Consider the following 13,688-nt stretch of genomic DNA (forward strand, 5'->3'; position numbering starts at 1 on the left):
CCAAAATTCATGTAGAACTGGAAATTCAGTCATGTTGAAATAGTTGTAAAAAATGAATATTTTCCAATCAGTTTGGAGTTCTGTAGCATCATACCTTTCATTTTTGTTTAGGAGAAATCTTAACCCTAGATCATTCTGAGTGTATGAATGGGACTGAAAGGCTATAACTGATACAAAATATATCTACTAGGCTTTCACTTGTCTATATTTCCCTTATCAATGGAAATATTTTTATTTATAAAAGGAATTGCCCAATCAACTAAGTATGAATTTATTTCTGTTTAGTGCTACACTGAAGCAGTCACAGTACAATTGTCTCATCAATTTTTGTTCCCTTCAATTCCTAGATTTTGTTTAACATTAAGATGATATGTGTACAAGTTAGCACATGTTGCTATGGGTGAACACGTGTGTCTGTTGCTATGAAAAGGAAGGGGAATACCATAGATTCATCATGTTGATGTCAATGCAGAATAAAAAAATATGAAAAGAAAGGTTACAAATGATCAAGTAATAAGTGGGCACATAAGACCAGCTCTCCCATGTAGGCCACCTTCAGTAGGCATTATTGCAAAACTTGACCATTAGGGTGTCTATACCAGGGTGGTCAGCCTTCCAGTATTGCCGTGGAGTCTCCAGGAATTAGACAGAAATCTACAGGAGACTGCTGAGACTCACCCAGGAGATAATGATAGGGCATTCATTAAAATAAATGTTAAATATGATTTACACAGTAGTTCAGTGGGTTTTTAAAATGTAATAGTAATGAACATTTGCCTTACTGATGTAAAGTCTATGCACCATAATCTGTAACTGATATACACAAGCACATGGGCATGTTCACATTGTATGTTGCAGACACATTGGCACTGTCTCTTGTGGGAACTTTGGCAAGAGAATAGCTTCTTCTGAAATAGATTCCAACAGAGTTGGCAACCCTAGTCTATACACATGCTCCGGGAGGAAGGGTGTGGGAGGGGGGACACATTTTACTTAGACCATCTAATTAAAATGCTGCCGTGTTACTTGTATTCAGCATCCTGCATTTCAAAATGGCCACAGGAGCACTTTGACTAAAGCTCATTCAGTGAGTTTTAGTTAAATTGCCCCGCCACAATTTTGAAACATGGGATGCTGAATACAAATCAGAATGCTCCAGCCGACTCAATTAATTGAGTCTGCTCTCATATGTCCTAATGTAGGGGAACCTGTTTGCATTGTTCTGTTCTACCTGTATGCCCCAAAGTGACATTGATTAGGAGTGCAGTGTAGCTACACCTCACTTTCTTAGGGGTAAATTTCCTCTGGAGTGGGAAGACTTAGATTGGGTCAAGGCTTTCCATCATGTTTCAGCTTATTCTGGAGTAAATATGTCACATGGCTGCACCCACAGCAATCAGACTGCAGTAGAAATGAAAACTGTGAATCAGATATATTTATCCAAGACATAATGGCACTTATATAACTTGACACTTTTAATGTAGGAATAAAATATTCAAAGGCAAAGAGGGAATGCATATACTGGAGACACTACACATGCACTACTGTATATGTTTTATCCAGGACATCAGGATAAGCTTGGAGTAGCAGAGACTAAGTTGCTTCACACTCTCCACTGGATGCTGTTGGAGGCTCCTCAAGACTGCAGCAATGACCGGTTTGGAGGAGACCGAGGCTCCAGCTGGGGAGGGAGTAGTAGCGCCTTTATTCATCAGATTGAAAACCAGGGATCGCCAGGACACCCCAGGCACAGCATCTCTAACGATGAGGAAGAGAATAACAGGAGGAGGTTCTTTCAGAATTCCATGGCTACAGTGGAGCTGTTTGTATTCCTGTTTGCTCCATTGGTCCATAGAATTAAGGTAAGTGGAAGAGCTCTTCAGGTAGTGGTAATTGGTGATACCAGTAGAAAGAGAGGTTGTAATTCTGCCTTCCATTGCTGCCAAAGGTCATAATGTTGGTTAAAGAATTTAGTATATGGTGCACACCCTTGCTGCCTTTACAGAAGACAGCAATCATATTGCCATTGAAAGTAAACTCAGTGACATGAGCAAGGGTAGTGGCATCGGGTAGATTACATGGACGCTTTGTAAACTGCCCGTGCCTTCTAAACAAATATTTGGAAAAATAATGAGTTTGGAAGGGATGCTGTAGCTGTGATGGTCCAGAAATTGTGTGAGGCAAGGACTTTTGAGCATGGTATCTTTTATTGGGCCAGCTGTGTAGTTGGCAGGGACATAAGGAAGCTTGTGGGTGCCCTGGTACACTTCTTCAGGTCTCAGGTATTGGATCTTTGGTCACCCTTACTACAGTTTAGCCTTTTACTGTGGTTTCCATATTATTTTATTACAAATCCACTAAACAAGCATGCAGTATATATTCTGAATAGTTACTGAGATAGTTTGTGGCCATTCAGTTATTCCATGTAAGAAGTGCATTCTGTGATCATTGTTATTTTTTTCAAGGTCGATGTAGTAAGGGTGACGAAGGTCCAGAAGGGGGATAATCAGCTCAGAAAACAATGAATTTCTGAGTTAGTCTGACTAATTCAAATGTTGTATGATCCTCTTGTGTCTCTTCAGGAGTCTGACCTAACTTTTCGGCTGGCCAGTGGCCTTGTTATTTGGCAGCCCATGTGGGAACACAGGCAGCCTGAGGTTTCTGCCTTCACTGCTCTGGTTAAACCAATTAGGAACTTTATAACAGGTGTGTGACACACTGTATTGTTTCAGATATTGACAACCGGAGACTCTCTTTGGTACAGTATGGTTGTCTGAGCTCTATATACTATGTGCTTTCTCAAAAATAAACACTTTCTCTGTGGCCAGATCTACATGCAAAAATTGCACCAATTTAATTGCAATGCCAATACAGTGAAATGAATACAACTTATGTGTGGAGACAAGTCCGTAATTTAAATAAAAATCAAAACTAACAGGCTATAATCAGCCTGGAGACAGATGAATCTACTATAATTTCAATAAGTGGAACCACGCCTCCCTCACTCTAGTACCAAATCTGGCTCTGTTATATATTTTGTTATGGTTTGTCAGTTTTTAGTTTCTTTGCTACCGCGTTGGCTTTGCATACACAGGTTGTAGAGCTTAACTGAAAGTGCTATGGCTTTACAATATGGCTTAATATCACATCTTTTAATTAAATTGATGCAATTTCTGTCTGTTGGCAAATCCTTAAAAGTAAATGTATCTGATAGTGTCAGTATGGGGTTGAGATGTCTGCTTCTCATTACTGTCATTTACCTGTAGTGCTAGGTGCCTTATTTCCAGAAACCCAATTATACAGGTTTGTGCAAGGAAAAACAAAAAAATACCTAAGACAACCAAATCCTCAATAGTTATAACTCAGTGTGCTCTGATTACTTTTTAGTAGTTTTTAACAGCTGACAAGTTGATCCATGCATTTAAAATTGTTCTGCAATTAAAGAAATTCTCTAATGTCACAATATTTTCTGTAGCCTTTGTCATTTCAGAGTATTTTAAGGTGGTTTCTCTCAAAGCCAACCAGTATTTGCATAACCTTTTAATGGAAGAAGAGAGAAAACATTGCTTAGGTAGAATGTAGGGCGGGGTAGCACTTAAGACTGTCTCTGAGAGGCCTTAGCTCTCATAGACAACAGCCTGCTTCATCAGATGTTACGAAGTAGGTTGTTGCCTATGAAAGCTCATGCCTCTCTGAACCAGTTAGTCTCTAAGGTGCCACCCTCCCCTACCCTCTGCTTGACTTCAGACTAACATAGTTGACCACCTCTGTTCTTATGTAAAATATCATTTTCTGTCAGTTTTGTATCTTTCTTTCTGAGTGGCTGAGAATAAGTAGAAGCTAGACTGGCAACAGCCTTGCAGTGATGGGGAAGATAATACTGGGCACGTCTGCATGAGATGTTTACTGCACAGATGATTTATTAACTGCTTAGTAAATGTCTCAGCATCTACATGTGTACCCCTATCAGGGTGCATGAAACTGCAGTAGGGTAGTACTTGTAAAATACAAATACTACCCTGCCACAGAGTTTTTTATGCATAGCAGCACACGTGTAGGTGCTGCCCTAGCTACCTGGGGCACAGGGTGCTTTACTGCAGGGCTAGCCTGGAGGCAGCTCCCACACAGAAGCATCCTCATGCCTCAGTCAGCTGCTCCACAGCATGTACAGCCTGGTCAGAGCAGCCCAGGCTGGCAGGCTGACCCCCTGGATCCCTCGCCAGCCCAGGCTGCACCAACCAGGCTCCACATGCTGCACATGAATAAACTGGAGCAATATTCTCCACAGTTTTTTGCTCCCAAGCACATGCTCAAACAGCATACCCAGGAGCAAAAAACTCCAAAGTAATGAGCCCTGGAGTTTATTCATACACATTAATCACATGTGTAGATGCACCCACTGAGACTAGCAGCTATGTATTTTTAACAAAAAGAGGCAAAGCAACAGTCAGCGTAGTCTCTCCCCAGCCCAAGTCCTGACTTGAGCATTTATATAGTATTGTTTCACAAGCCAAAAGGCAAGCTAGTGACTTAGAACCTGAATCTGTTCTCACATATTTTAGTGGGTTACCCCTAATTTATGGCACCATAAAATGGGCTCAAAGGCAGGTGCTTGGGCTTTCTGGGTATTTGGAACTGATGGCATTTTTCTGTCTCTGTCAAAGGTACAGTGGTCCTGTTCAGTAGTTAGCTGAGCAGTGAAATGACTGGATGGTCCAAAAAGATTGCTTTAAACATGAGTAGACATGTAGGCTGTTCTAATGTAATCCAGAAGCTGCACAGACCCTTAGAACAGCCAAGAATAGAAAAAATCAACAGAGGATTGGTTTGAAGCTAAACTGAAGCATAGATGCTGCAGTACATTATGGAAGTTGTAATTTGAGTCCCTCATGTTCCTTTTCTTCTCTATCAGCTGTACTCCTTGGCCCAGCTGCCTCTCCCATAATCTTAATGTTTCTACAATGGGGTACGTGGCTTGGCCAGAGAAGGAAACCACAGTTCATCATGGAATATGTGGTCCAGCCAAAGAGCCTGTCCCTTAACACAGGGGTGACCAACGTGTGGCATAAGTGCCACAAGTGGCATGGTCAGCCTTTGTGTGTCACACATGGCGGATTGGGGAGGAGGCAGATAGGGCAGAAAGCAAAACAGTAGGTGGGGAGGGAACAGAGGGCAAGGAGCAAAAAGAGCAGTTGATCAGGCAGAGGAAGAGAACATGACAGATCTGCCAAGAAGTTTGGCCGCCACTTCCCTAAGAGACAAGAAGTGTGAAGCATACAAATAACAGTTCTACATTACGCTGCAGCACCTTAGATACCTTAGGCAGATGCAGTTTAATGTCCAAATGACACAGAATGATATGCTTCAGCTCAATTCAACAACCAAAATTATTTTTAAAGGAACGGATTAACAGCTGACAATTTTTAATCAAGCAGCGTTTCTTGAAGAAAATAGTATTTTTTTCCCAAAACCTGTGTTTTTTGTCAAAAAAATAATTTAAACAATTCTATTTCCCAGCAGTTAGTGTTACAACAATAGGGATGCTTATAATATGTTTTGTTTACAACAGCAAATAGTTTATTTGTTCAGTTAATACAACAAAAGCTTTAAAGGTGTTTTAAAATGTTTTCCTTCACCAGCCAAGAGAAGTTCTCCAAGCAACAGTCAGAGCTTGTCTTGTGAATCCCCAAATTTGGACACTGGGCAAACAGAGGTAAATTCAGCCCCATATGGCTAAACAATGAAAAGAGGAGAGCTGTGGGGTAACAGTATCTGTTCAACTAAAATGGGTGGGTTGGGAATCTCTCTCAGGGAAATTTTGCAATGACAGCTACAAGGGTTATCCTGCATTTTGGATTGCTTTAATTCATTTATAAACAAAAATATGCAATAAATTAGTTAGGCATGTGCTGAATTAACCAACCAGATCTCCAAAGCCCCTTAATATTTTTCTACTTAAGTGTTATAAAATTTTATTATTTGTTTCTGAGGCTTGCTCCATGTAATGAAGGTGCTTGAAACCTAGGGCCGTGAGTCAGCACCAGATTGGCAAAGCAAGATAGGAAATGAGAAGATGGAGTAGAGTAGCATTGATATTATAGAAATGTACAAAAGAGCTGTGAAGAATGCTGAGGAGGATGACTATGGATTATTCAGTGGAAAGTCACATTTTGGTGATTCAGGGCTATAAAGGTACACACCAACCAGCCTAGATTATTCCGCGTTCAAGTGCTGTTACATCCTGCCCTTCCTTCCTTCCTGTCATTCTCTTGTTTGTGGTACCTTATCATGCATGAGTCCCTGCCCTTGCTTGCAAGCAGTAGTTATTCACATTGAAGTCAAGGGGGCTCCATGTAGATGTAGGAATCTGCCTAGGCAAACTAAGATGTATCATTAAAGCCTTCACTTCTACATTTTTTTGTGACAAGTGCCATGCCTTGCCGTATGTCAGGGGCAGGCAATTATTTTGGGCAGAGGGCTGCTTACTGAGTTTTGACAAGCCATTGAGGGCTGCATGACAGGCAGCCCAGGGCAGATAAATATTAATTTTCTAAATTTTTTAGGGGCCCTGTGGGCCAGATAGAATGGCTTGGTGGGCCATGACTGGCCCGCGGGCTGCATTTTGCCCACCCCTGCCATATGTCCATTCAGCATGGCCTAGCGAAATGAGTCCACAATCCCGATTCAGTCCCTTTAGTGCAATTGTAACATAAACAATGTTAATATCTAGACACCTATCTGATCATACTGAGAAAGCAAATGTACAAGAGACAGAGATGTTTTGAAATATACTTCTCTCTGCTGAAAACACCCTAAGGGTCTCCAGGTGGTGTGTGAAACAGCCCGACCAGATTCTGTACCTCATAAAGCTACTATTTCAGCATGTCACCGTGGAAACTCCTTGGATGGAAGTATATCATCTCAAACATCTCAGGACAGAGGCCCCCCACATCCCAGGTAAAGATTTCTTTTGCAAAAGGGCTCCTTTTGCTGGTATAACTCTGTTGCGTATGTTTGTTACAAGTTCAGCTCCATGGGCAGTCTTCAAAGGAGATGAGACTAAGAGAACTTTGGCTATTCAGCTTAAATGGTAGCATCTCTGATTTTTAATTTGACATGCCCCTGATTAATGCCTGGTCTTGGAAGAGATGGTGGCCACCACATGGGTTATGCTATCTAATTTAGACAAACCTTCAGCTGGTCTGTTAGGATTGCTCTTAAATGCAATGGGAATGCAACTCTTATATTTGGGTGTTTGATATTTTTTAAAAATTGGACCCTTTTCTCTCTGGCTGGGATCTATCCTAAATTTGGAAGATGGATCTCTTTTAGCAGGCATCAAAGCAAATTCTCTTCCTCTTTGGGAGACAGTTTTTGTAAAATCTCCTTTGTGGTGTTGCTTGTCCACATGCTCCATTAGCTCTTCCTGGGCTGTTGTTTAGTTCACTCACTACAACTTCCTGGGGAGAACAGCTATTGAAACCTTTTCTCACCTTAAAGGGTCTTGACAGAGAGTTTCAAGCTTAGGAGTGTAAAATTAAACTCCTAAACACATATTAGGCATACAAAGATGTGACCAAATTTCAGATGTCCCGGGTTGTCCATAGTTCAGGACTATTTATGAGTGAGTACTCTCTTCTGAAAATTTCACCATATTTTTAGGTGGCTCTATATGGATAAGGAAATCTTAACTCGCTTCCTTTTTTGAAAATATCCTGCTTCACTTTTAGCTCCACTGAGAAATTTCACATCCCAAGTATTCTGTGTTGAAAAAGTCTCCCTTTGCATTTCACCCCTTCCTTCGGGCTAGATTGGGACTTAGACTACAATGATTGTTGCTGCTTATTCAAAATACCATAGTTACTCACATAGCATGCAGACCTTTTGCCCCCAAATCAGTACCCAAATTTGGGGTGTGCATCTTAAGCAGGGAAGCTGATTTTATGCCCACAATAGAAGCACCCCACTTCGATTCCCGTTCCAGCTTTGCTTCCTGTTCACAGCAGCCATGGCATTTCTGTTCAGGCAGCTGAGGGAAGCAGTTGACTTTAATGGCTCATTGTTGTTCACTCCACAGCTGTTAATGAGTTTCTCTCCTTTTAATGGTTCCACTAATCAAACTAACCTTTTTTCTGGAAATGCTGGTGTCTATTAGCTATTCCTGGTCTGTCTTCTCTTATTTCATAGGCTTCTTTGACCAGTTCCAAATTGTAGAGACACCCGCAGAGACCAGTCTTCAGTGGCAGCTAGGTTTCAGCTGTTGGTTAAACTGGAAAGGGAGGTCAAATCAGCTGAAGATTAGGCTCTGTCCCTGCTCTATGCAGGCATCACTTTGGAAAACCCTGTTTTCCCCTTCATTTCCCCAAATAAGGTGCATGTCTTATTTGGGGGGAAGGGATAGTAGATGAAAGGTTGTGGTACATTTTGTCACCTACTAAAGGGAAAAGCCGTTCTTCATGGATCTGATCCAATTAGGAATCTTTCTGTGGACATGAAAGGTTTTGTACTGGGCCCTATACAAATTTTCTGGTTTTATTTCATTTTATTAACATGAGCCAGGGAAACATAAGTCAGTTGTTAATTCTCAGTAAGAATTGTTTTTCTGAATGTAAACCATTTCTTTTATAGTCTGTCACTCCATGAGAGCATGCATATGCACACGCACAACATGCACACAAAGAATAAGGGCACAGCAGCTCTTTAGACGACAGTCAGGTGATGTGTTTGTCAGGCTCAGGCTCATGGTTACTATGGAGATGAAGCTTCAGACAGGCTTTAATGTCTCTTCATGTACAGAACTCATTGATAAGGTAAAACTGAGCTGAGAGCTTTGGTTGCCAAGCAACAGACAACTCAGAAATAAATGTTGTTTTTTCCACTTACCAAGAACCACAGTATTCCTTTGTCCTTGGACCTAGGGCTGAATAAAAAAGCTACCCTCTCTCCCTACAAGCAGGGGCAATAACTGTCTACCTAAATGAACACAAGGTTTGATTTAAAAAAGAAGAAAGAAAGAAACATAGATTTTAAATTCTGCTTTTTAGAAACTCATGCAGCAAATTTCAGGCTTATCCTGATGCTGGATAATTATCTGTTTCTTAAGTTCTTCATTTCAGCTGATCCTCTGCAATATTAAAATCCATCCTTCTCCTGACTCTCTGGTTTTGCTGTAGAAATAGTCATAGCAATCCAGGCAGGTACTTCACAAAGAGAATACCTCCATCCTTTGGGCTTGACTGGGACTTGGAGTGCATTCCCTGCTTATTTCTTCCCTTGAGTAGGTAGGCAGGGAGAGGTATAGCATGGAGTGGAGTCTGGCCTCTAGCGCTTGCCAGTCTGTGCAGCTGAGCTAGCATTGAGAGTCTAGCTGGTTTTATTCCTTTCCTTGAGATGCTTCTGGTCTGTCTGAGCTGTGTACCAATCTTTTGTACAGGTTATGTCCTAATGCATACAGTTTTGGATTTTCTGCTAAAAGCTTTACTGTCAGGTTGGTGGGAAAGGGTTAATAGTGTTTTTAATTTAACAACTGGTTGCTTTCTGTTTATTTTTTAAATGTTTTTAAGTCACCAAAAAGTAGCATCAGATGTTAACCTTTCTGCTTTTTTCCTAGTTCATTAAAATATATGAATTTTTAGACTGAATGTAGTAACACATGCTGACATACAGGGTTCAATCTTCAAAAACAAAGTTTTTTTTAAAATAGACCTAAGGGAGTTGTGTAAGGTCCATTTACAGATGTTGGCAGCAAACCAAGCAGTTTTTCAAGTTTTAAATTAACACATTCCTCTAGGATACATTTTTCCTAGCCACCCTGTCTACAAGTGCACAGCTTAGACAGAATTGAGACAAACAGTATTTACTGCAAACCTTTCACTCAGCTACTCACCTAGATGCCTAAAATCTCCATTTCAACTTGTTCAAATTGTTTTCCAGCGAAGCACCTAAGCATGAACGTAATTTTAAACAATAGATTAGGTACAAAGTAGTTGGCAGAATTATTCATAGTTCCAAGTTCAAATATTGCTTTCAGCCCAAGCAGAAGAAGCTGCAGAAACATCTGCTTCTCTACAGATGCCTGGAAAGCAAGAGTGCCTTAAGATAGATACTCTCTTTCACCTGTCAGTTGCTAGTAAAGCACATTGGTCTTGGGGGCAGCATGAAAACTTCTGTATTTGTCTCTCTCTAAAACAACTTCTTAGTGACCAGTGCAGGCATCATTAGCCTAGCTTTCTAGGTGACTGCCCTGTTTGCCAAAGTGGGCATAGCATAACAAGTTTCCCTCTGTTTTAAAGAACCCTTTAGAAGAGATGGAAATAAAAGTTCTAACCTTTTTTCTAAAACAGACCAGTGTATATTTAGAGAGCAGTGGGTATCTAGACAGAGCACAGGCCTTGGGTAGGGTATTTTCTAAGACTGCTTTTATTTTTCATAACAGGATTTCTGTGGTGATCCCGCCATGCCAAAAGTCCCGCTATGCCACTTATTTTGATGTGGCTGTGCTCCGCTGTTTGCTGCAGCCTCATTGGTCAGAGGAGGGTACACAGTGGTCTCTCATGTACTATCTGCAAAGACTGAGGCATATGCTACAAGAAAAACCAGAGAAACCACCTGAGCCGGAGATCACACCCTTGCCAAGACCCCGCAGCAGTTCAATGGTGGCTGCTGCACCCTCTCTGGTAAATACGCATAAAACTCAGGTAAGCAACTGCTGCATAAAAATAACCTTGGTACTTCTGCAAAACAGTAGCTGAATTATTAGTAATGTCTCTTTAGTATTAGCTATAATTACAGTGTCTGTGATCAGATCACGTGGACTGTGGACAGTGCCCTTACGCAGATGTCAGAAGTAGTCTTAATGCCTTTGTACTGGAATTCAATATGCAGGTCTGATTTAACTCTATGCTATAAAACCATGCCAAATGAAACTAAAGGAATGAGATGATCAAAGTCTCTGTATGACATTCTGTTTGGAGAAAGAAACAAGATACAAGGCCACCTTCTTTGAAATGCTGCAACAGACTTAAAGCACTGTGGAGTTGAAGAAAAGCAAAGTAAAGACTTTCTAGATTGTTACATGCCTCAGTCCTCTTCTTCCTTTCATTGTTCATTTTGCTCTACAAAAGTCAGGGCTGATTTCCCTGCTGCAATAAAGGCCTCTTCTGAGTAGCTGGAGTCAAGACTTAAATAAATAAATAAATAAAAAGGATTTCAAAGAGAAAGATCTGCATTTAATTTCCCTAGTCATTTTTGCTGTGTTTAGGATGTGGTCTCTCTATCCTGTAGACTGGAGTAGAAAATAAATTCTACAGCTTCATTCCATATTGCAGAATTGTCTCTGCTGTAGAACTCTATAGCACATTTAAAAAAGACATCCTTTTCTACTAACTGTGTTGCCAACTCTGGTAATTTTTACCAGATGTCTCATGTTATTTGCCGTATTTTTCACCTGCAAAGGATCTCTTCATTCTGTTCATGTTCACAAACCTGCTTGTAAAATACATTTGGTAATTTACAAGTAAATGTAACTGCTTTTAAAATGCTGTGCTTTGGGCATTTGCTTCAGTCATTGTTGCAAGAACTCCTTGTCAATCTCATCCATTTTGTTATTCTCTGTGGATTCCAGTCCCTTTTAAACTACTATGACTCCAGACAAAACAGTATTGCAGACAGTTGGAGTTTCAGCTTGTTTCATGTATTTATCAGGGACCACACCCTGTCTGGGACTCTCTACAGCGCAGAGAGACCTCTAGTCCCTGAATCATGCACTGCAAGTAAACATTACAGCAGACAGAGCATGAGCAACAGAGGCAGATAGGATATGCTGAAGGTTTTTAGCCAGAGAAATGGAAGGAGTCACACTTTTCTTTATTTTTCTGCCTGCTTGGTCTTTCTTTTTCTCGAACTAAGGATATGCAAACTAAGAAATCAGTGTTTTGTTATGGAGCCATGATATAAGCCTGAAAAAGCGAGGTAGTGGCATAGTCATCATGCTCTCTTGATTGACTTAATTCCAATGATAACTTCTGCAATGGAAAATAAAATGCAGTAAGTATTAGGACCCAGCACTCAAAATGAACAGATTTGAACAAGCAGCCCCAAACTCGTTCTGAGTTCATGGCTCCCTTTATTTAGGGCTTTATGCAGCAAAATAGGTGGCAGAAACAGTACCAGAGTTGATGATATACGTTATCTCTGCTCTTCAATTGTTTTTGTCTTTGTCATCTGATATTAGACACTGCAGAAGAAAGGACTTCTAAGAAATCAACTCAGGGCAGGCAAAGAGATTTAATAAAGAACTTCAAAGTATATAGGAAGAATGTGGGTTTGCCACATAATTTCTTCCATCTCTTTAAACCTTAGCACATTTGTCACACTGACTGCTTGTATGTGATATCAAATTTAAAATATAATTTTACAGCAAATTATTTCTGATCAAATGAGTATACAGTTGCATACAAACACTTCTAGTTCACTGTCTAGTGAACTGAAATATATATTAGAAAATATCTCATTCAGCAGGAAATTGAAAATGTATCATGATCCCTGTTGCATAACAGAAGAGCTACTAAATGGAATACGAGTCAAATGAATACCTTCTTCATGACTCTAGTTGGTGACTCTCGTTGAAACTTGTTTCAATACCAACAAAGCAATATAAAGAAAAACCTGCATTGCACCTGTATGTAGTAAATCCAGCATAGGGGACAGAACCAAGACACAAAATCTCTGCGGCCTTGCAGTAACACTGCAGAGATCAAGAATGAAAGCTTAAATTAAACATAAGACTAGTACCACTGTAATGACTGAATGCCATGCTAATTTAAACTGGATAACAGTTGGAAGGACACAAAAGGATAATACTTGGAAGGTCACAAAAATAATAATGGGCCAGTAGTTATAGCCATGTAGGAGGATAGCAAAAAAGATCTATAGTACAATCCTCTGTACTAATTTGATCTTTCTTATTAGGCAAATCTTCCTCAGGGCAGACGCTCTGTCTTATGTGCTGTGTAGCAGCCAGCTAGCATGGTTGGACCCAAATCCTGTTGTGTGCTTTTGGCTAACTCAGCACAAGTAGTAGTACAGAGATTTAGTTATTGATGCGCAATAACAATCTTGACTTAATTTTCTAGGCCTTTTATAGATGTTATGTTTTTCTAGGTTTAATCCAGACTACAGCCATCATAATATACATGTGAACATTTGTAGTCCTTATTAAAATTGGCTTTAGAGTGAATTAGATAATTCTCATTGAATGACGATTAAAGTTAATGCAGACTAGGGCAGTCCAAACTAGGCACTTTAAACTGTATTAATTAACCTGTATATCTCACAGGTCTCTAGGGCGTACTCTTGCTCATGCCCACCACCAGGTGTAGCAAGTGAGCACAGGTTTGTGGTTCTGATTGTGAATGGTGGGCAGTGTCTAGTGCCCCCTGCCACCTCTAATGCAAAAGTGCAGAAATGTACAAAAACCTCCCTGATGGTCAGTGATGAACTATTAACTCTTAATTCAAATTGAAATTCAAATTGAAATTTGATTCAAACTGTGTGATGTGAATTGGTTAACAGAATTTAGAAAACAGTGAATGTGTCTACAAAAGGCACTAGTGTCTACCAGCTAAAAGGACCCAAAGCATTTCATAAACCAAGAGCTTATCCCTTGAAATGGCAGCCAGAGATATTAC

General features: G+C 40.3%; 1 protein-coding gene across 1 annotated transcript in view; it reads left to right on the forward strand.

The window, feature by feature from the left end:
• The window catches only part of UNC80 (unc-80 subunit of NALCN channel complex), a 196,890-nt gene that overhangs the window by 16,793 nt on the left and 166,409 nt on the right, over positions 1 to 13,688 (forward strand). The window contains exons 4-8 of the mRNA XM_090041688.1: positions 1,564 to 1,862; positions 2,583 to 2,706; positions 5,640 to 5,713; positions 6,818 to 6,957; positions 10,436 to 10,697. Of these exons, the coding sequence (XP_089897814.1) occupies positions 1,564 to 1,862; positions 2,583 to 2,706; positions 5,640 to 5,713; positions 6,818 to 6,957; positions 10,436 to 10,697 (899 nt within the window). The remainder of the gene's footprint in view (positions 1 to 1,563; positions 1,863 to 2,582; positions 2,707 to 5,639; positions 5,714 to 6,817; positions 6,958 to 10,435; positions 10,698 to 13,688) is intronic.

The sequence above is a fragment of the Crocodylus siamensis genome, chromosome 4 (assembly GCF_052110815.1).
Source record: "Crocodylus siamensis isolate JL-2025a chromosome 4, ASM5211081v1, whole genome shotgun sequence".
In the NCBI taxonomy this organism is placed as follows: Eukaryota; Metazoa; Chordata; order Crocodylia; family Crocodylidae; genus Crocodylus; species Crocodylus siamensis.